Source organism: Apteryx mantelli, chromosome 3 (genome assembly GCF_036417845.1).
Source record: "Apteryx mantelli isolate bAptMan1 chromosome 3, bAptMan1.hap1, whole genome shotgun sequence".
In the NCBI taxonomy this organism is placed as follows: Eukaryota; Metazoa; Chordata; class Aves; order Apterygiformes; family Apterygidae; genus Apteryx; species Apteryx mantelli.
In genome coordinates, this window is record NC_089980.1 from 22,304,931 (window position 1) to 22,329,808 (window position 24,878).

Below are 24,878 nucleotides of genomic sequence, written 5' to 3' on the forward strand. Positions count from 1 at the left end.
ACATCCTTAGAGCAACTGTTGCTTGACCAAAACAGCAACTACAATAATCCACCTAAATTAAACTGAACCTCTAGACGTACTTTTCATCCTCTCAATCACTATCACTTTACACGGATTTTGTTTTTCCTCCAAATCAGTATTAAAGTAAAGAGAAGATCTAGAGTGTAATCAGATTACTCAGAACTGCTTTGTTCTGTCTAGAGGGGAAAATCTAATGATGTCCACTACTCATCAGCAATGTTTAAGCTATTTTCATAGAAATTGGTTGTAAACTGACTCACATATACTATGATTATCAAGAATGACTGATTCTCTCAGCTACTGACATGGACTTTTCTGACGAAAAAGTGGAGAACACATATAAATGAATCTGGAGTTTTATACACAAGTATTACTGCACCGATTTTAAATTAACTTGAAAAACCTTTACGTGCAAGCACAACCTGTTCACACTGAAGATGAAAAAGCAAATTAACAACAACAATTTGTTAGCATTACTGGTTCTGTTTCTAGAGGAAGTTACACCTACAAAAGCAGCGTGGTCTGCAAGACAAAGCAGTAAACTCAGACTAACCTGCCAGATGACTCTCTGCAAAGGATTTCAACACAAGTTTTAAGTTTCCCTATCTGTACACCAGAGATAATAGAACATTTAGAATGTGTTCATGAAACATGCTACTAATCATCAAAATCAGTAAGAAGCTCCCAGAGTAAGGAACCATTTTAGTCCAGTTTAAACAATTTAAATAAGTGCAAACATCCCACAGAGGAAAAAAAATCTTACAGGCAACTCAAGGTTGGTTCATTTGTTTTGCTGATTCCAGTTTCAATAGCAGGAACATTTGGCTCAAGTGACTTATTTTCAAAATGAATGAATATGAAGTCATTCTTCAGCTATAAATTTAAGAGTAAGGACTACTGACCCCTATTAAAAAAGAGGGCCATTAAGTATATGTGCAATACCAGCTCAGGCCCAGCTACTGATTCAGACAGGCCACTTCTGAATTAATTTCTACTTCAGCAGCTACTAGATGAAATTTTTGCGTGATAAATTAAGTTGCCAAATGAAATGGATTAGCAATCAGAGAAATTGCCTGATGTCAGATATGTTTCAGATCAGAATTCATCCTTTTTCCCCACCTGTTCATTAAGCACCAAGTTCAAGGCAACTGCAGTGACTGATTGCACATTAACAAGCTGTTTATGTGGAAAGGCGTAGTTCAGCTAGTATCTATGCTTACATATTCGTTTAAGCATAATTCACAGATAATATATTCCGTTCACAATTTCAATACATAAAATACCTCTACCTTGAAGTTTATTTTTGAACATGACAAAAATGGGATGCCTCGTAAAATTAAGCAATCAGATTATACTTCAAGGTCAAGGGTAGGGGGAAGAAGGAGAAAAGAAAAATAAATAAATAAATGTCCAGCATAAGATCTGTTGCTTTATTACTAAACACAGTTCTGAAATCAAAAGCCTGAGGGAAGAAAAGCATATTTTATTAGAAAAAGTTGAGATCTAATAGGAAAGTGGTCATTTCATTTTGTAAACCTAATCATTCAGAAACTCCAGTCAGAACCACTTACACAATAAGCAAAGCAAATATGGCCTATGCAAAACTGAACATTTTTTTCCAACACCATTTGCTTTAATTATCAGGACAGGGACATATAGCAGGACAAGCATTTAAAATTCTTACAGACCTATGAAAAAGATCTAGACATAACCCACTTCCTGAAAACACTCTTGCCTGTTAAACAACAAGAGATATATCATCCTCTTTGCGTACCTTCTCTCACAGTAGGCACTGTACAATACACAAAGGGAGCTAAGAAAACTGCAGTTTATTGCTGTCAAACTAGCATCTTTAGCTGAAATGATTCCTGAATCTCAATTCAGATATGTAAATTATTTCCTGTGGGAAATCATTTGTTGAACAGTACGAGGTTCAGTAACTAAATTCCAGTAGAGATCAGTAGAAAAAGGGAAATAAAAAGTTGTTTAATTATTTTGTCCATCAACTCTTTTCATTACTTATCGCAGAGTAAGATATCACTTCCAATTTATTTTCTCAAACATAAAAATATTGCTTTTAAAAGGTAATAGCTTTTTCCCAAAACTTGGGAGAATTAGCGGTATTTCCAGTGGTCACATACAGTTTACAAAGGGAGAAACCTTCTAGTTGCTACCACTGTAGCAACTGGCCAGTTGCTAATTTACAAGTAGCACCATACACTTATTACCAGAAAACTTGAATAGAACAGATGGTTACGTTCCTTTTCCTGTAGATGAAAGGTTTCCATTCTTAATATCACACCTTTTTATAGATGCCCAAGAATAGTTTTCAAAGCTAAAAAGAAATACCAATTCTTATAGTGTTCAGTCATCCCTACCACTACTAATCAAATAAAAATAAGGGAGAAGGATCCTTTTTTTTCCCCCCACATAACTGTGTTCCTTTTCCCTCATTCTTGCTCCTAATGAAAACTAACTCACAATCACATTAGTACACACTATCTTATTTTAGCACTGAACCAGTAACATATATTAGCAAGTAATGAATGAATGAATATTTGAGACCAGTAGTGGTGAACTGCTGCTTAAGGCATCTAAAGTACACACACATACATATCACACCCACTTTGAAAATTCAACTTCTGTACCTACTTCAAATTAAAAAAATAACATGTAATATAATATAAATAGCAAAAAAGTACCGATTTTTTCCTATGTTTATTAAAAAGCCCAGGAAAAAAAAATAATACTTACTGCTTAGCTAATATTACAAATACTTCACAGTTGATTTTCAAGCCTTACTGAGGCTTTTGCTGCTTATTTCTGTATTTGGGATTGGCTGCTCTACAAACAACATACCTAACACCTAGAAGTGAGGAGAATATGTAGTCCAGCAATCATGGAGCTTATTATTTTGTTGGTGGTGTTCTTCCAATAACATCTTAAAAACTCCAGTGAACATCAAAGAGTTACTGTATCATACCCACATAGGCCATGAGAACATCATATTGCCCTGTGGTCCACAGTTTAATAAACAGAGGCAGTAGCCAAGCAGACACAGAGGGAAATAATTTGCTCAGTCACAACTCAGCTGAGAGGGAAGGGGCAGGGGGAACCAAATGAACTCTCTCCCTCCCCTAAACATACACAGACAAGTTCCAAGAGAGGTTATTTGAAAGTTGGCTGATTTTAGTCATCTGACGTCCAGGTGCTTACAGCACTTTTGGAGGCAGTATTAAAAGACATCCAAAATATTTATTTTGTTCAAAAGGCCAGTTATCATGAATTTGTGCAATAAAGAACATGCCTCAAGGAAGAAACTGTTCAAGTTCTTACAGTGTAATATTGAAAAAGCAGAAAAGGATAAAGGAGTAAAAGTAAGACTTTTGCACAAACCTTAACAGAATCCTTAAAAAGGAGGGAAGGAAATTAACATAACAGGATACATTAGGCAAAACACTAAGGTGAACTAGTACCTGTCTGCAATGCAATTACTAGGACAGAAGTTTTAGGGAACCATTCTGGAAACATAATACACTAATGGGATTACATAATTCACATTGATTTTAGCAAAAATAGCACACTGGTTCCTCTTTTCAGCTACCTTGACAGTCATTTTGCATCTCAGTGCTGCAGTCACTCTTTAGAGGAAAAAACAAATCTTCACTCTGATCACAACTGAATGATTTCAAAATTGGCTATTTTGATAACGTGAGGATAAGCCACAACCTTTTACTTCCACTATTTCCACAGTTGACCTCTTAGCATAAAATATTTTTAGAACACTTTTAGAAAATAAGTAACATTCAGTCTGTTTGTCTGAGTGCAGGAGAAAAGAGGATCCTCCTTCAGCAGTGATCAGTGATTTCTTTGTATTTAGCTACATAAGATATCCACCAACCCCTTCATTAGCTTAATGAAAGAAATTCAGTTAGCACTGTCCCTCTTATATGTCAGAAATCCAAGGAATATTTTCCTTTTTCTCTTCCAGGCTTAAAAAATTCTTTCCTTCTGCAAATAAAATTGGGTTCTTTGCAAAAATATAATAGAGATGAGAAACTATTTTTAAATACTGTCAAAAAGACACTACAATTTCACTGAAACTGTTGGATTTCAAAATCTCTCACTGCAACAATTAGACTTTTCTGTACAATCAACACAGATCTTGAACTAAAACATCTTCTTTCTCATTTAAATTTCCAGCTATCTTTCATAATAAGTTTGAGAGGTTTAACATTTAAAAAAAAAAAAACTAATTCTTTACAGAAAGGAAGAGGATCAGTCCTGGGCCTCATATGTTGGGTGAACATTGAGTAAATCAAAAGCTCACATTTAAGATTTAATTATTGCATTGACATACACAGGATACTTGATTGTTCAAGGTAATCATAGGTTATTATTTTAATCTAATTGACTTCATTAAAGATTACAGAAGAAAACAACTAGAAGAGTTACAAGAACCCATCTATACCAACATCCTGACCTGGAACAGTTGTTACATATCAGGCTAATCTACCAGAGTACCACTTTCCATTCCATTAAGTAGTTTTACCAACATCTAATCTGAATCTCTATTGTTATGCCCACATCCCACTCCTCTTAGCCTACACACAAAATACACAGAGTAGAAAAAAATTCCTTTTTTTTTTGGCAGCAGTCTTCTAGGTATTTCAAGAGTGTTATGCCCCTCTTCAGGCCTTTCAGCCTCTGCTTTATGGTGTGGTTTTGGATGTTTTCTTTAATCATTTCTGTAAAATACTGATATATCTGTTGATTTTAATTGGCTTTTGGGTATCAGTAAACTCAAGATTAATAAAAACATTTTGCACGCAAATACTATCCTCTCTACTTGCTGGAGTGTGAAAAAGCATTTTAAGATCACTAAGAAGCCTACTTCTACTCCATTAAATCCACTGGCATGTCTCCACTATAAAGAAGGGAGTTATGCAGATAGAAATAACATCAAATAATACAAGGGACTAGGTTTATTAATGTCCATGTAGTACGGGCAAACTATACTCTTCCTAGACCTGAACCAGTATCTCCACATAGCTTTTTACTGCACTAGGTAAACCGATCAACTTTGGCCAATACAACCTTGGGGATCTCTGAACTTTGTTCCATTACACAGAAAATACCACAATGTTTCCTTCCAATAAATGTATAGGTAGTACCACAAACTAATTCTTGAAGTGAATCAATACTCCTAACCATTAAGGACAATGCTAGCCAAATACCAGGAAAAAAAGATTTCCATCCCCAAGACACACATACCATGTTACTTTGGGGATGTGGGTGAGACAAGGGGCAAAGGGTGGAAGAACACTTTCCCATAGTCTCTCCAAACTAACCAAATTAATTGATTATAATATAATACATGAGCAAATTCATTACTTAAGCATTTTTCGCTCCTCTAAAGTATCTTTGAAGTCTTTTGTCACAAGAACATACTACACACAGTTCTTCACCTCTGTTGCAGACATGGAGACATGGTCACTAAACTAAACTAGGTCTTAAAACATTTAGAGCTTTTGAGGTCATGTCCAGAAATTTGAAAGATTACATTTTCCTTAGAAAAAAACAAGCATGCAAATCACATAAAACAGTAAGTCGGTGTTCTTATTATGTTATTGTTAAATAATTTCCACTGTAGTTAGTCTACAAATGGTTTGATTTATAATAATAACCTGGAATGGACTGCAGTTCAGCACTTAAGCTCTGATCTACAATATAAAGCGTGAAGTCTCAGCTATTCAAGTTAAGTTAAAAAAAATAAATGCAAGAGAAGTATTGTCTCTTAGTGACTACATATTAAAGCTTTAAAATAATCTTGGTCACAGTAATGGCACAGAAGATGAACAGATGCAATATACAGAAATTAGAAGAGATACATAAAGTTTCCAGACAGCTTTCCACTGGATTTTTGTTTTATGTAGCTTTTCAAAATTCAAATTTGTAGCGCTATAATGGATTTCCGAGACAGAACTACATAAAACATTTAACTACCTACCTGCATTAACAATGGCATCAACTTCAAGCAATGTAATATCACCTCTATAAAGAGAAACTTTCTCACTCAGACTTTTCTTCCCCTGTGGGTCTTCTTTAGTGTTTTCACCTACAAAAAAGAAAGTAATAAAACCGAATTACAAATGTAATTATAACATCACTCTTCAGAAGCTCAAAGCAGGTACCCAAGAGTTCCCGTCACTACTGTTGTCAGCCTGGGACATTTCTCTGTTTTGCCTCCAGAGGGCACCGGTACCCCACAAAGACACAGGCAATTCCCTACAATTACACTGTTTGCTTTTTGCTATTCGTTTTCAAACGTTAGCTACTATGAAGCACTGAGTCCTTGTCTAAGTACTGTTTGATTAAGTCTGTATACTCGTACATATTTTTGGAGTTAGTTCCATCAAATAATTCTCTTTGATAACCACCATGGTTTAAAAAAAAAAAAAAAGAGAGAGAGAGATACCGCTGAAGCAATAACTGATCCAACCACAAAACCAAATATTCAGAATACATACAAAAACCCATAAGCACGCAGCTTGCCAACAACCCCAATTCAGAACTAGTCCTGATAGTAGGCAGTGGGGAGAAGAACCCCCCCACGCCCAAAAAACACAAGCAAATTTAAACCTGGAGTCTATCAGTTTGCCATCTTCAATTGCCCAACTAGAAGAAAAGGAAAGATGCCGCATACATTAGCTTTCAAAAGAATCATTACTAAAATATGTTATAACATGTAGCTTATTCTGGTAAACCACCACTTCACTTCATTGCTTCAGTCTGTAGAACTGTTCAGTCACCTCAAACACTTCTACAAACACACAGGGGCCTATAGGCTTAACATGACTGTGCATCGTTAGACACCCAAGTCATTAGCAGAGAACTAAGAAAAGGCGTGGGGGGGGGGGGTTGTGTGGTTGGTGGCGTTTTGGTTTGTTTGTTTGTTTTGGGGGGGGGGGGGGGAATATTAGTTCTTTCAGACTCGAGCCAAACCTCAAGAGGCTTAGGCTCACATATTGACCAGAAAAAGAACTGAACTGCTGAAGTGACAGTTTAGGTGGGGAAATAGTTTTCAGCCCTCAAAACAAGTGAAATTTATTTACAAGTAAAAAAACCTCAAAGGCAAGATTTGATGAGAAACAGCACGTACAAAGCTAGCCCTCTACTTTTTACATCAACCTTTTAATCAGTTTCCACAAATTAGAGTATACCTCTTTTCTTAAGGAAAAAAAAAAAGTTTGTTCAACACCACACCACAGCAGAGATATTTACATCATCTCTAGCATGTCAGATCACTTAATGGTTATACCCAAGACATCTTCAAGCCACCGCTATCTGAAACGTTGCTCTCCAATTGCACCGCCAGCTCTCCCAGGGCTGGGAGCTGTACCGCTTTCCTGGGAGATGAGGCTGTCCCCTTAGAGCACCGCTCTTTCCGTAGGGTGCGGACCCTATGTGCTCCCTGCAGGCCTTGGGCTCAGGAAGCCCCCAGGACCATGCTCCCATCTTACAGCCCTCTGCAGCCCCCTTCCTCCCTCCAGTACAGCACATTCCACCAAGCGCAGGAGGAGAGAGAAGCAGCCTGCACGCTAACTCCTAAACTCCACTCTGCATAGCAAAGGAAAACCCAGAATATATTTTAGGAGTACACTTAATAAGTACCAGAATATAGGCAGCTCTAGTACAGGTACATTTTAGATAAGGAACACTATCATACAGCTTGGGCTAGTTAAAGTCAACCTTAAGATCAATCCTAAATACTAAATTTACACTGTAAGTCCAGAACTGACTGATGTAACCGGCCTAAAATCCTCACAGGCACTCATCACACAACAGTACTGCTTCTTCTAGATTTGGTGCTCAACAACTTCATACGCTCGTCCACAGCACAGACCTGTCTTCAGATGCTCATTCCAAATAACTTCTTGGAAGTAACGAACAGCAAAGGAGAACACATCAAAAAAAGTATTTTGCTCACTAATTGAGAATACACACACAGTGGGGCACTTTTTCCTGAGCCACCAGAGGCAGATGAAATTACTACTAGCAATTTTAATCTGCATCTTTCAGTAAAAAAATATACACTCTATGAAGCAGGTAACACTAATCAAACATTTTGTTTTTGAAGCTAAACTCAGGCCAACAGATCGCCACTGGAGCTGTTCCAAGCGTTCAGCTTCCCACTAGCTACTTGCATGCCACAGAAGCGCCCACAGATGCCAGGGCTATTGCAGGAGAGTCATCAGCCCCTAAAAGGCTGGCCCCCCCTGCACAAAGGAGTGTGGAGGCACAGCTGCAGGCAGGGGAACCCCAATAACCCCTGCAGAAGCACGAGCCCCTGGCCCAGCCCCTCCCCAGGGGGCCACCAGCCCCCGGGACACCTCAGGAACACCAGCAGCAGGGCTGCAGGCCTCATCATCCAGGTGTCAGAAAACAGGAAGACCGAGGATCCAGGCAGAGCTACCACCCAGACTGAGCGTCTCAGCCCAGGTACCGCAGGGGTTCATATTATGTATATATATGTATATATTTCCCACTAACGGGCTTTCATTTTGATCAGGCAGAGAGGGGAACAGGATAAGGCCATTGGTGCTGTTTGTGCGAGTGCCGTTTTCTGTCTGTGTGGCAAGCCGTGGGTATATGTATATATGTGTTGCACCAGTGTGTCTGGGTGCACCTCTGTTGGGCTCAAATGCGTGGTCAGCCCTGCTACTGGCTGGACCCGCGAGCGAGGAGCTGCGGCAGCCTCCCCTCTGTTGGGCTACCAGATTCAGCAGCCTCTAATACGGGGAACTGCATCTACCAAGCAGAGTAGGCTAGGAAGGTTTGAGCTTTAGGCTGTTAACAGATAATGCTTTCAGACATACTGATGCTTTCCTCAGAAGCTGCTTTGTAAAGGAGAAGCGCAGAAATTAAGCGCTTCCAGTCAGCACATGCAATGAAAACAGTGGCTAAACAGATAAGAATTTCATTTACCACGTGGAAGACGGCAATGCTGGCAGATTAAAGTTGGACCTGATATTAAGCCATATTTCAGACCACTGATGTAGCGAATACCTTAAGGAATTAACCACACTTACTTGCCTCACAAACTATTACACAAAGCCTGCTTTACTAATATGACTGAAGAGCACAAAGAACATTCTATTTCTTCAACTGATAAATATTTAAGGAGTGAGGTAAAGTGACTGCCCAGCAAATCCATCTTCCCTTCTGAAATGATTTCGGTGTCCCTGGGAATCTCTAATCCACAAGAACTGACAGTTAGCTTCCATGTAAGCAGGAACAGGGTCTGTACTGTCAAGTTAAGCATTTTCACCAAATTACTGCCAAAGATAGGCAGTAAGGAGCTGGCCTGTGTTCGAATCACAGTTTCCAGGTTTAGGATCTGGAGCAAGGCTAAATAAATCATGATAAGAGAAGACAGACAAAGCTAGGTATGCCTTAGGAAAGCAAAGAGAACGAGAGGGAAAGGGAGGAAAGCAGAAGAAGAACTGGTAAAAATTGGAGTTGTGCTTTGGAGGAAGTATCATAAGACAGAATGAAGGAAGTGTTGAAGACAACCCTGTCTTTACCTCTGTGTGCAGTCTGACATTGAGCCAAGCTCTGAGGCCTAACCTCTCCTCTAACCACGGTACTGAAACAACCTCAACTTGTCTGGAGATAAAAAGACTAAAAAAGTTTATAAAATACTCAAACAAACAAAAAACCCAAACAAACAAAAGAAGATTTCAAAGGCTTATGAAATACTCGAAAAAAAGGTGAGACTCAAGTTGCTTAATCAAAAAAAAAAAAAAAAAAAAAAAAAAACCCACACACAAAAAAAACCCACCAAACACAAACACAACCCAAAAACACACATCCACACCGAGAAAAGAAAAAGGCACTTTGAGCAAGAATTAAGTTTGTCATGGGTGTTCCTCAAAACACTAAGAGGCTTTCTCAAACAGTATTTTTCTGATTCAGGCTCACCTCAGTGACAAATTTAGTTCCTGCACCAAATGTCTGAGATTCCAAAGCTTTTTTTTTTTTTTATGTAGCAGCACAAAAATCAGTCTGAACCTCAGTAAGTTGAACTTTTTGCAACCATTATTTTATAAAAACAGCTATAACACCTCAGATAAGAAGATATTTGGGGAGGACTTTGTTCAGTTGGTTTTTGATTTTGCTTTCTTTTTTAAACTTTAACTTGTAGGGGAAGCCAAACAGGTTTCTGTTCAAAACTGTCAGCATTACAAGCAACCAGAAGTAGAAATAAGAAAATAAACTATTAAATATTTTAGATGTTGCTGCTGTTCTATCTTCAGCACAAATGACTGATACCAGAAATCATCATTTATTTCAACCACCCAAAAATAATCACTTAACTCCATTCTACTTTAGATCTACTATGATATGCATACTGCAAAATCCATGCCACTTCCACCAGAACACATGTTGCTGCTATGACTGGTGTCAGCATAAAGGTAGTCTTGAATTCAGATATGTGTATTTGTGAGTTTTATTTCAGTATTCAGTTCCTAAAGCTATTATTCCATTGTCACCAGATCTTCAGTGTCTTAGCCAGAACCAAGAAAGTATTTCTGTATAAAGATATCAAGTTTTTATTAACATATTAAGAATCTGGGATTATTCTAACCCAGTAAGTGTTATACTGCTTATATTGTTTTCCCACAGGAGATAATCACAGGTAAGCTGATGAGTCGTATGAAAATAAAAAAATCAACTTTTGTGACCTATTTGCATGGTCCAATTTCAGCCTTCTACATAACTATATTCTGTGAGCAAGCGTAACTATTTCCCCCTTCCTTCCCCAGTTAATGTACTATCAAAGTTCTGGCCAAACTTAAAGCATACACACACTCCACAATTCTTCTCCTCTCCAATTTCTGCTAAAGTACTGAAAGACCAGTTACCATAACTCAAATCATATACATATACAAGTCTCCAAATGAAGCCACTTAAGTTTAAATAGAAAATAGGGGTTGGATATTAAGGTATTTCTGCCAGTATCATAAAAAAAAAAAAAAAAATTCAAAACAAAAAACACCAGAAGGAGACATGAAGAGAACAGATACACAATACAGAAGCTGGTTGCTGTTATCACTAGTTTCTGAGTCAGTGAGAGAGCAGAGACAACCTCGCTGGTGAGGTGACTAAAGAATAGCACAGTAAGGGACATCTAATTCTTTCTGTAGGCTGACACACAACACAGCTGTTCCACACATTCATAAGGCCTCATGGTTTGGCATCCTCCACAGATTTCACAAGTTCACCTCTAATTCTCACCCTCTGTGACTACTGCATTCAGCAGAACCATTCTCAAGATTCATACCCCACTGAAAAGCATTAGTAAACTTGCTGCCTCATTTGGGGGGGGGGGGGGAATTATCTACTATAATCCTTCCTTTCAGCTAGTCCATTAACTGCCCCAGAATTGTTTCAAGAGTCCTGATCACAATCTCTAACATAGTTCAGAAGTAAAACCACATGCTGCCATGGCCATCTACATAGATTACCCTCATTTCTAAACAAAGCAAAACAAACAAACAAACTTTATTTCATTCTAGTTGTTACAGAAAGATGCTTAAAGATGCTTAACACTGACAGAAGACAGACAGCAGTCTCATTCACAAAAGACACTCAACTAATCTACTAATATCTCTCTGATTTAAAGAGTAAGCTTGACATAATACCAGGAGTTGTAGGAGAGAGAATTGTTTTCCTTTTGCTATCCATTAGATCTCTGGGATTGGCAGACAGCATTTCTTAATAAACTTTAAACTGATATCTTGCTTGGGGTATTTTCTTCACCTGTAATCATTTTAGTCATCTTGGCAGGGACAGTAGAGTCATTCCCGGTAATTACAAATAACATACTTCCCACCTTTGTGTCCAATCTCTTCCTTCACTACATGCATTTTTGTCTGCTTCTCAGGTTTAAAAAAACCCTGCATTCACTTACTTCAAGGTCTCTTCACAAAGAGATGCTGAATCTCAGATCTGTGAGCAAGTAAGATGCACTGTCTTCAGGTATATCCGAGAACCTCAAATTCATGATACAGTAATTCAACAAGGAGAAGCCAGCAACACTTGGGCATTACATATTATGCAAAGGACACAGAGCATGTAAACATACTGTAAACATACTAATGCAATAATAAACTCCTAGCAATGGCAGATTTACCATGCACTTCTAGTGTAATGAGAATATTTCTTTCTGAAACAGTTGTACATACATCCTCAAGAAGTAAATCCTGGGAAGTGGTTGCTATGTAACGCTAGTGTTCAACAAAAGATACAGAAGGTGTAGTTACGTTATCCCCAGCCTGTACTGATGCTCAAGCTAACTGACCAAAAGACAGAGCAGATGACAGCTTATTGAGGTAGCTTCTGACAGCTTATCACCAACAAAGAAGTAATTTTTACAGCTGTGCCCATGACCCAAGAAACACCTTCAGACTCAAAGAAAGAAGTATTTGAAGAGAAGTCAGTCCACTTGACAAACAAATCAAACTGAGTCCATCTCATCACTGGTTGTTCCCAACATACTTTGAAGGCAGAGCAGCTGTAAAGCTGAGTAAATTCAGATACATTCCAGTTCTATAGAGAACTGCATCAAAAGACTACTACAAAGTCCATTTCAGTTTTAGATGGAGGCACCACTGACTCCAAGATCAGAAAAACTGTTTTTTGGGTCCTGTAACTTTTAGATTATAAACACCAAGTTTTCAGGACAAAGAAGAAAGCAGAAGGGAAAAAAAAAAAAGAAAAAAAAGAAGAAGAAAGAGAGAAAGACTGAGTTTTCTGCAGTACCTTCATAGATGTTCCAGCACATCTACAGCAAAATTTAAGAAGCACTGGAAGATTTTTTTTAAATCATCCAGCTGAACACTAAAGACTGCCCTGTCTAGTAAGACAGAATGTTTCTGCTAGAAGAACTGCTACTATTTCATTCATTTCCAGATTTCTCACTGCTCACAGGCAAAATTTATCAAGTACAAAGTACCTTCACAATAAGCCTGTATGCCTTCAGTTCACCTGTTTTATTAAACTAAAATGCTATTGAAAATAGGATTGTGGCAGTCTCAAGTACGAGCCATAGCTTCTGCATTATCTGTTTGGTTTTTTTTTTTTTTTTTCTTTGCCTACACAAGGAGAGATCCTTTCTGGACCCTTTCTTCTCCCAGTATTAAGTCTCTACCCCTACCTTCTACCCCATATCAATCTCCTTTGAACAAATTTAAACACAGGCTTTTACTGGAAGGTGCTTTTAAGAACCTGCCCGCCCTCTCCCCCCTCCCCCCAAGAAAAAAACAAAGCAAAAACAACCCCCCCAAAACATCAGAACATTAATGTTAATAAACAACATTTGTTTGGCCTCCTTATTTCCCCACCTTCACATAATTTTGTTATTCAATTTTTTCCTTAATCTTAGATTTTTCTTAGATTTAGAACAGTTTTATGTTGTGTGAACAGACACCAGTCAAGATTAAAAATGGACTTGAACAGCAGTTTAAGCACATTAACATTTCAGATACTGCACTACAATTATGTGTTCATGTCAAAAGCAAGTATATTTCTGAAACCTCATGCAAGTGGAAGAAGAAAGGAAGGAGACAAGTTTTTGAAAGAACAAATATCAGTGGTCTGGCAAGTTTCATTCAAAAGGAATCTCAAGGACAAGAAAACAAAGAGAAGCTCTCTCTTTCCTAAGCCAAGTACTCTAGAACAGAAGTGACACATTTGAACACTGTTGGAAAAGTCAGGTTTATACAGAATCTGAAAAGAAATACATTTCTGAGTACTGCCCTCATTTGGAAGGGAAGTAGTCAAACAGAAAAATATATATATATAACTGGGTATATCACCAAAGACTGAGAGAAACCAAAGCTCAGGACCCTCCCCAGAGTTAATGTCTTGTGTTAATATAATAACCAAAATTAATTTGTCTCAGTAAGATTAGAATTCAAACAGGTGACTGAGTTTGACTAATGTCTTCTTTTTGTATTTGAAGAGAAGGGAGAGCCTTTTTGCAGCAGCTATGAGTTGTGAGAAAAAAAATTCGGAAAGTCTTTATCCCATTCATTTTTGTGAATACCAAAAAATACACTTGCATTAGAAAAAAAGTAGGAACTGGACAAATCCGCAGAAGAAAATTCTATCAGAAGCTATTAAGTAGAAAGATATTACTTTTGGCTTAAAAGATCTCCAAGGTACAAACAACAGGTGGCTAGGAATATACAAGGAAATATCACCATATGCTTGTCCTGCTATTACGCTCTTCCTGAGGCATCTGTTATTGGCTGTCAGAACAGGACACTGAGCTAAACACAGATCTTTCACCTGACCATTTTCTTCTGACATGGCACTGGTGTTTCCTTTTTTCCCCCCTTAAGAAAATAGTTAATTTGGACAAAATTTGATACTGCATTCACTCAGCAGTAAACAAAAGACTAGTCTTATGTAGTTTTTAATGTTGAGTTGAAGGAATGGAAGTCATTTAATATATAACTACACCAACCGATTCATAATTTAACATAATAAAATGCTACTAAAAAGATAACATTTGTTTAAAGTCATAATTACCTAAGGTTGTCCTGTCTTTTCCTCTAATAATTCCTATACATTTCTGTATCAAATTTTAATTTTGACAGCTTTGCTTTCTACTTAATGGCATGAAAAATGGAAGGAGGGAAGAAACATTATTCTATCACTGTATGTATCCACAGAACGCCCAATCCAGAAAACTGTGTAGTTCTGACTTTTACTTCAGCAAGAATGTTGTTAAACTGAAAAAGCACAGAGAAGGTCCAAAATAAATTAGGATTCCACAAACTGGAAAAGAGATCACTGAGGAAGCAATGCAATGGGACGGGAGGATGGGGAAGCTGGAGAAAGTAAACTGAAAGATTGTTGGCTGCTTTTCATAACATAACAATTAGGAGGCATTAAAATAAAACCATTAGACTACATATTTAAAAGGGGGGGGGGGGGGGGAGAGAAATCCTTCCACTTCATGCAGTATGAAACTCTTCCACAGCATTAACAGCAAAGAATTACACAGATTCAAACAGCAACTGGGTAAATTCATACCAAAAGATCCTTTGGAGCATATTAAGCACAAAGATACTACTGCCAGATCAAGATACCCCTATCTACAGGCTGATGGAAGCTAAAACAGTATCTCCGAAAAGTATTTCGGTCTGCTTTCTCAGCTCCTATATTCTGCTTTTGGCATCCTCAGTTGGCCATAACAGAAAAAGGAAGCTGGGCTAACAGACCCTTGGTCTGATCCTGTATAGTCAAACTTACATTTTTAAGCCAAGGTAAACAAGGAAAACCAGTGTCTCAACCAAGTCAGTAAAAAATGTCCATCTAATGTGATATTAGAAGGTGATTTTGCAAGCAAAGATGTTTCTTCCCAAGCATGCCAGGTAGTACCTGCTAAATAGCCACAAGCTATTTGCTCTTGCTCCCCTTTCTAGAAATTCCTCAGATTGCAATTCAACAGCCTGCAATGCACAGTATTTGTACCTGTTAGGCCTCAAGGGTGCCAAATTTGGTTTTTAAAAAGCATTAGCTGTGAATGGATTTCACTAGCTTATATTGAAGAGTTTTGTCAAAAGTTTTCCAAGCAAAATAACAAAGCAAAGCCCATCTTTCTGCTGTTTCCTCATCCACCTAACTTCTGCCACTATCCTCTCTTCACTCACCTGTGGCATTTTCTTCCTCTCATCTTATTTCATTGTGAAATTCTTTCTAAATCAGTAACCTGGAACTAACTTCTTCCTCTTCCTGAAGGGTTCTGAGCCAAATCTGCTGTTCCTACACACAGAAAACTGCATACCAGCAAAATTAAATGCAGAGCCACAGAAGAGTTTAATTAATCTGTTCACATTTACTCCTGCCCAGCCCCACAGAGGTTTGTAAAACAGATGAACCCAAGGAAAAGGGGACTCAGGTTCAACTGTATGATCCCACCTCTCCCTACTCTCCACTGCTTGCCACCGACTCGCAGTAAAACCAGACAGCTGCATTGCAGAGCACTGAGATTAGAACAAAGATCACCTTGTAAGGTTACAAAACTAGCATAAAGATTCTTAATACTTCGGAATATAGCACATTTGGGGATTTTTTTTTTTGTTTGACTTTGCGTGAACACATGTTGTAAAATTTCAAGTCTGGACGTCCAATTCCTGAAACAATATGATCCTACAGTCTTCATCCCAAATAACTTCCCAGAACCAGTTAAACCCAGCCCTGGCTCTGGAATAAAGGGCCATTAGTTCAAGATCTTCAGCTAAAAGCATCAGCAAATTGATGATCTCCCACACAGACAGATTTCACAATCATTTAGTGTTCAGGTTCAGATGAATTTAAATTAATTGGTACACACAGAAAACAATTAAGAAAGAAGGCAAATGGAATATTCACCAACAAACCTTTGAAGTATCTTTCTAAATTCCTTCCACAGCACATGATAGAAATGTAATCCTAAAATGATCACAGGCTCAATTACATTGTATTGAAGCCCATTCATTCAAAAGACAAGAAAAGGAAAGTGAGACACATGTAAAATGATCCCCACACCCAATACACGTGCCAAAAAACTCCATATTCACAAGTGGGTAAGGAGCTAACAGAAACCCTAAGGAAATGCCCAACATGAAAGTAACACATAAAATTAAGTTTTGAATTTTTTGAGCATCTATTCTGGGTCTCTTTGCCAGTTTTCTGATCTGAATAATTCTCAAACTTTTCTGCCTGCTTAGCCCTATTCAGATCATCCCCATCTCTTTGTGATGTCATTTTGACTGAACATCAAGAAATAACATTCTATAGGGAAAACTAGCAATATATTGAAAAGTGTCAAATATAGAAATTAAACAAAATAAAGACAGTTTTCCAGAGCTTCTTAAAAAAAAAAGTCTACCTTAGTATGGCTAACAAGTTTACTGTAGATCCTATCAGGAAGTGAAACTGATGATCACACAGCTGGAAGTAACATCACTAAGTCACTGCGTATCTACCTGCCTGAAAGGTAGAGTTGATCCTGTCATACTGTTCCCAAACTCTGTTTTGCTTAGACTATTAAAGATGCACAACAGTGGAGACCCACAAACTCTCTAGCCACTACCGCCCCCAGCAATATATTAGAGTTCAAAAGGTCTTCAACATAAACAGTTGAAAATTTGGGTCCCACACCCACTTTTTTCCTCCAGATCCATCCCATAGTCTTCTATCATTCAGTCTACCCAACCCAGCTTCCTTCAGCTTTACCATATTTCTGTTTTGGCATGGTATCGGCCTTTTTCTACCAACATCACAGCTTCATTGGCTTGCAACAATCCCAAGATCTTTTGTTGCAGAACAACTATCAGTGTGCTTCCCCCCCCCCCCATCTAACTACAGTGCTTCCCATTTTCCTACTGAACAGGGCCCTGTTCCCCCACCTATGCCAGATCTCCAGTATTTCAAATAACAGTCAGGAATTCCTCAACTGTTTTCTGATCTCAGTCTTCTCCAAGCCCTCCACCCTTTTATTTTCATTAACTGCCCAAATAGCTAGGCCTCATTAGCCAGGTAAGCTACAGTAACACTAACATTCTGAAAAGTTTTTTTGTTTGTTTGGGGGGGGTGGGGTTGTTTTTTCTAAAAAGGTTTTAAGCCACACTTTCCTCAGTAGTTTCCCCAGCTGCTTTATACTTTTAGATGACAAGTTGACAGTACAGAATAGTAGTTTCGGCGGAACTAACCACCTATTTTTACATTCTTGAGTTGCACAGAAGAAAACAGCTTAGTGAGGTTCCCCCCCTACACACACACACACACACCCCTGCAGAGCAGGCAGTCTTAGTCTTCAGCTTCATTACAACTCCATCCAGCTTGCACCAAAGGAAAAAGACAGATACACCACTCATGAGCAGCTTACACATGTATAAAAAAAGCATAATAAAATTAAGTGAACAAAAACTGTGTCTTGGAAGTAAAGATGTTAAGTACTTCAGAACTAAGAAGAAAAAAGGACTTATCTAACAGCTCACTAGAGGGAGCCCCCATAAAGGGCATGAGTATACTAGACTGACCAATGTAAAAGGATGCCACAGAGCTAACATCGCTGTAAAACAAATTTGAACCCACAGTCATTGCTAAAATATCCAGAATGTTTGCATAGTTTCCATCAAATATTTGCTACCTGAAAAGCTTAAAAGGTGCATTTTCATCTCTAACTAGAAAACACTCCCTCTCTCCTCCCCAAAAGAAAACCTTCAATGTAAAAGTAGAGGTATTTCAACAGAGCTCCTTTTTAATATGTATTCTTTAACTGGATTCTTGGTTTTTTAGATACATGTTTTCCCCTTCATTGCATATAAGTATTCAAGGTTTAGGTTTAAATTTAAATAGGTAATATCATGGTTGACTAATACCTGTGTTGAAAGTGTGACCTACCTAATCTCTGATCTTCAGCTCAGAAGAAAAGGATTTTGAAGTCTAGCACACTTTTAAGCGTTTCGATTTTCAAAAATCCACTTACAGAAATCCCTACAGCAATACCAAGGAGCTTTCATCTAGAGGCAGGCGAAAAATACTGCAACTGGAAGAGCTTCTGTTAAAAAAAGATATATTTTCAGTTTTAAACTGCTTGATAATGAACAAATAGAGCACAGACAGTAGTAAAAATAGTTATTAAAACCCCACAGCATAAAGCAATACCTACAGTAAAAAAGGTCTAGGCATTCCATGACCAAAAGTAGATATGAGAATAAGCCAAAGGAAGAACAAGTGAAAAGGACATAATGCAGCCAGGCTGACAAGCTTGTAGTGTTACAGTGGAATTGTTTAGCAAATCAGACTTCTCAAGCTTTTCTCCTCTTATTCATAAAAAGAGAAGCAACAGACTGCACTGCAGGTAACAAAGCTAAAAATAAGAGACTTTCATCATTTACAGTTAGCTTTAGAATTCACTGAAGGAAATAACTCAAGTTAAGCCAAATTTTTAAAATTTTTCTTGCTATTTCATCCTTGCTACAAAGACTATTTGTTGAAACACGTATCCCCATAAGGAAGACTTCTCCAGCAATACGATCGGAAACATTGTTGGGCAAAGGGCCTTAGCAAGTGACAAGAATCCCAGCACTGACCCCAAACACAAGCCACCCCTTCTATTGCTAGAGGGAATTCTCAACAAAAGGGCTGGACTATTACACTGTTTCCATTTTTCTTGGGCTGCTGAGCAAAGAAGTTTTAGTATAGTAGCACTGTAAGAAAAAAATGCAGCCAGCACATTAGCATTGTCTTTGAAAGAGTACCACAATTTGAGTCAACCTCATCTTAGATCTCTACATGGAAATCAAACTAGCTGTTTAATTCCCTGAATAAGGAGCCCATGCCTCAATCTAGTTCTGCCTCCCATTTACCACCACAGGGCTGCAACTGTGTACCCATCCATATTAAATCTTGGGGTAAACTCTAAACATTAGCAGTAAGCAAGACATTAAGACAAATTTATCTTTGCTTTCACAGTACTGAAACAGAATACTACCTTGTCCAAAAGCAGCATGGCAGAACAAGTTCCTTATGACCTTTGGCACCATGCTACCTTCACATTAGCACTACACTACTGATGCATGATTGTATTCCCTTACTTCAAAATTAAGTTTGACAGCACGACTCTGTCAGTTCATTTAAACTTAGAATTAGGTTTAATCCTTGCGAGTCATGAGAAAAATTCTTTGCTACAGTTTGAACATGAAATTAATTCTAGTGATAGCATAAAGTTTGATTACCTTGATGAGAAGGCAGAAATACATTTCATGTTATTGCAAAATACTGAGTACATTTGGAGACAAAAAAAAAGTGCAGCAACCATTCTATTAAGCTACTCTGTGCATTCTTCTCTTCAGTTCTTTTTTTAAATGTTTTGTTTTACAAATGCCTAGTACAGTCAGATTAAAAATGGCAAACTATTAGCAATTACTAACCTCACATTTAACACAGCTTTCCATTCTGTTTGTTTCTACATACACTTATAGAATGTTAGAAAAGACACAATGTAAGATGTGTTACATTATGTGCCTGCTTTTATTCCTAACAGAATGATTGTACAGGAAAGGTAATCGCTTATTTAAATCCTGATAAGCATTATTTCCATATGTTTTATCATCATGGGAAAGCATTCACAGATGCATTTGTAACGGTGTGCTTCACCCCCTTCCCCGCCCCAACCTGATCTTTCACCCATAACCCAGCTCAAGTGATGACCACTAGTGACAGTCGTGATGGATGCGTCCAGTCGTGATAGCTGCATCCGGCTCAAACTGGACTCCGGGGACACAGATAACAGCGCAATAGCCAAGGGCTAATTGAGTGTGTGCCAACCAAAATACGGCTGGTATGTCCCCATAAATAGGGGCAGCCTAGAGCCCGTTGAGCTCTCCTGCACTGCAGCAGGCTGCATGCCAGGATCTCCCCTTGAGCAGGGACGCCTCTCAAGGTTACTCCTCGGGGTCAAGAAATTCCTTACCCAGAACAGATCCTCAGTAAGAGACTAATAGCATGCTGAAACTTTGCAAACTTTGCTAAGTTGCATCTCTGATTGATTGTGCACATCATCCTTTAGACATAAACCATCGACCAAGTCTGGGACTAAGATTGGATCCAGCTGCACCCAGACTCCTCTGAAAAGGAGTTTGGAAAGCAAGGGGGTCCACTCTGAACCTTATGACTCAATGGGAGGGTCTCCTTGACAATTTCATCTGACCCTATCCTCTACGCAGTAAATAACTGAGTGTACCTTAGTGACTGTGTGCTCCTTCCCACCCACCCCAGATGTGCTGTTTACAGGGAGGTCAGGTTGAAGGAGAGAGAGCACATATGCAGGGCCTAATTGAGCATGTGCCAACTAAGACCTGTCTAGCATGCAAATATGACTATGACTCAATCATCTCCCCCTCCCCCCCCCCATAAACAGGGGGCAGCCCAGAGTCCATTGAGCTCTCCTGCATGGCAGCAGGCTGCACTGCAGAACCTCCTCTCGAGCAGGGACACCTCTCAAGGTTACTCCTCCACGTTGAGAGATTCCTTACCTGCAACAAATCCTCAGTAAGTGATTAATAGCATGCTGAACTTTCACAAACTTTGTGAAACTTTGCTGAGTTATATCTCTGATTAATTGTGCACATAATCCCTTAGACATAAACTGTTGACCAAGCCTGAGACCAGGAGTAAATCCAGCCGCACCCAGGCTCCTCTCAGGAGTTTAGAAAGCAAGAGGGTCCTTTCTGAACCTCGTGACTCAACGGGAGGGTCTCCATTGCATGTGCATCTGACCCTGTCCTTCATGCAGTAAATAACCAAGTGAACCTTGCCAATCGCACCTCGTTAAATCATTCTTATTTATGATTGAACTTTGTTAAGTTGCTATCTTACCGCAGTGAACATAGTGCTGCTTCTCTCTTACAAGTGAAGTGCATCACTCCTCCACAACAACCATGCCATCGAATCTTGTTAAAACACTGTCTTATTTACCATTGAACTTTGCTAAATCACTGTCTTATATCAATAAAACATATTGCTGCTTCTCTCTTACAAATGAAGTGCATCACTCCTCCACGACAGCATTGTAATACTTTAGATTTATAGTGTAGATTGACTGTTGAACTTAAACGCAGTCAGAACCTGAAGACAAGGAAGAAACACCTGTCGCTGACAAATCACTTTCTACCAAACTAAAGATGTAGCACAACATTCAAGTCTAAGTCATTTGATGATTAACACCTTCTCTCTGGCTGCACACACTGCTAATATGCTCTGTTTCAGCTAATTACAAAGTGGGCTAATTGGATTAGCCGAGGACTATAGCCAAGCATGGAGCTTATGAGGCATACAGACAACAGGAATTGCAGAAACACTGAGGTTGGAAGGGTGTTATGGAGATTGCCCCATCCAAATCCCCTGCACAAGTAGGGTCACCTAGAGCAGGTTGCCCAGGACTGTGTCCAGTCGGGTTTTAAGTATCTACAAGGATGGAGACTCCACAACTTCTCTGGGCAACTTGTTCAACTACCCTCACCGTGAAAAAGGTTTTTTTTCTTATGTTTAAACAGAATTTATTGTATTTCAGTTGGTGCCCATTACCTCTCATTCTGTCACTGGGTGCCACCGAGAAGAGTCCGTCTTCTTTACTCCCCTGTCAGATGTTTGTACACACTGATAAGATCCCCCTGAAACCTTCTCTTTTCGAGGCTGAGCAGTCCCAGCTCGCTTAGCCTCTCCTTGCATGAGAGATCCTCCAATCCCTTAATCATCTTCGTGGCCCTTCACTGGACTTGCTCCAGTAAGTCCACATACGTCTCGTACTGGGGAGCCCAGAACCGGACATAGTATTCCAGGTGTATCTCACCAGGGCTGAGAAGAGAAGGATCACCTCCCTTGCCTGGCAACACTCCTCCTGAAGTAGCCCAGAATATTGTCACGTTTGCTGTGAGGGCACATTGCTGGCTTATGGTCGACTTGTTGTCCACTAGGACTTCCAGGTCCTTCTCTACAAAACCACACTCCAGGCAGTCAGCCCCCAGCATACACTGAGGGTGCATGGGGTTATTCCTCCCCAGGTGCAGGACTCTGCACTTTCCCTTGTTGAACTGCATGAGGTTCCTCTGCCCATTTCTCCAGCCTGTCAAGATCCCTCTGAATGCCAGCCCAGCCCTCTGGTGGATCAGCCACTCCTCCCAGTTTTGTATTATCAGCAAACTTGCTGAGGGTGCACTCTGTCCCATCACCTAGGTCAGAAGATGTCCTGGAACTCTCCCATTCAAGATCTTTCTTCAAGTATCAAACACCCCAAGTGAGAACATGAGCATCATTTAATGTCTACTCATTAATTAAGGAGCTCATATCCAATGAGCCACACCTTAACGGAATTCAACAACTGCTGTAAACACACTTCTCTAAAAAAGTATTGCAAATAGCCCAGAAGTCAGTCACTTGGTCCGTGTTAATACGGTGGCACAGTCAGCAGCAGCCCATGAACAGGTTTGTACATAAGAGTCACTACTTTTCAGCCATGACATTGCATTAGAAGGCTATGTTATACATTAAAGGAAGAATGAGAGAGTAGCAGAAGTGGTGCACCATACGAACTGGTAAAAACAAAAAATAGCCAGTCAGTCCTAACAACCCATACAACACTGGCAAAATGCAGTTATTTCTGTATTACAAAGGTCTTGCACAGTCTCTACACTGTCACATTCCTACCCTTTCTCAAACTATCCCATACAGTTCTATCTGTCCCCCAAACATAAGATGGAGAGGAAAAAAATAACCCTTTAAGTCTGGGGAGGAAGATGGAGAGAGAGACAGAATAAACGCTGGGCCTCTTCCTGAAATTTTTGGCAAACTCAAGGTGAAGACTTGTTATGGGATGCAACAGTACAAAAGAAGAAAGTTGGAGAAAGCAGTAATAGCAAACAAGGAGAATAAGAAAAGGAATACATACTCAATCCCTATTTGTGATACAACCTGGTCTGCAGGGACACACAATTGTCGATTCATAAATCAAAGTCTTCTCACTTCAGTGGCATGCACAGTGACAGAGCAAAGGACACAATGTAAGTAGGCTGAGGCCCTAGGGTATTTTTGTGTTTATTTGGAGAGTCAGCATCCAGCTGCTATGGTTTGCTTGCTTATGCTGGCTTGAGATTTCACTATTTAAGGTCCATAGGCATGGTTGCTATTATAGCTGTGACCCAGAAGGAGCTACGCTTTGCACATTTAAAGAAATGCACTCAGTCACTGCCTGGGTTATTTTGTTTGGTTTTTTTGGTTGTTTTTTTTTTTTTTAATGTAAGGTTTCAGTGGGACTCAAGGCTTTGTCACTATACATTGGAATAAAAATGCCACTGGATAGCATATTTACTAAGTTCTGGCCCAAGCTCGATTATCAGTACCTGAATCTGAGGGATACCAAGAATTTTGATACACAAATCCTCCTTCCAGAATGGCAGTGCAAGTTGGACTGAAGTATGTTCAACAGTCAGCTTATCATATGGGGACAAGAACTACACCGCATCATCTCAGATTCACTTCCTACTTTATACCCTCTCTCTACTATAGAGAGCTTGCAATTAACAACAGAAGTTCAAAAACCGAGAGAAAAACATTTCTCTGAGGCAATAAAGAGTATAGAAAGTATAATATATGTTGATACTTTCTTTAAAGCTAGAAGAGACTACAAGTGATCCCAGCTTGTCAGATCCCTTCAAAGACCAAGTAGATCACATCCACTGTAAGATTTCTGGCTCGGTAATACCACTGCATTTATAATATCATTCCTGGTATGTTCAAAACAATCCAGTAGCTCCTGAGGTAATTACAAACCTTCACCCAAAACTTACACTAACAGCACAGTATTCTTCTTTAATCCAACTTTACAAACTGGCTGGAAAAAAGAATGCCTATTTATGTGCAATCAGGTGTTACACCTTCAGCAGCACTTATTTTACTAAGAACTGTAAACTCATTTTATAGGTGTACACAGCACATGTAGCATCAAGCAGGATTAAAATAAGTTCATAACACACAACCACATGAATTCATTAGCTTTTTAAGCAACCATTTTTTATTCTACATTCTCTGCTTTTCAAATTCACTACTATTGCTTTGGCAACAGCTTGTACAGTTGAGCAACAGAGCATTTGGGGGGTTATTTCCCCCCAGGTGCAGGAGTGGGGAGATTGGAAATAAAAGAGTTTCTACCAGCAAACTATGAGACTTCTCCAAAACTGTCAGCAAACATTTCACAGGATTATCATTCAGGAGTTTCTCTGCCTGAGACAAATTTG

At 39.0% G+C, this 24,878-nt stretch overlaps 1 protein-coding gene across 1 annotated transcript in view; it reads right to left on the minus strand.

Moving 5' to 3' along the window:
• Window positions 1-24,878, minus strand: part of MACROD2 (mono-ADP ribosylhydrolase 2) — a 903,624-nt gene that overhangs the window by 863,564 nt on the left and 15,182 nt on the right. Inside the window, exon 3 of the mRNA XM_067292887.1 lies at window positions 6,032-6,139. Within this exon, the coding sequence (XP_067148988.1) occupies window positions 6,032-6,139 (108 nt within the window). The remainder of the gene's footprint in view (window positions 1-6,031; window positions 6,140-24,878) is intronic.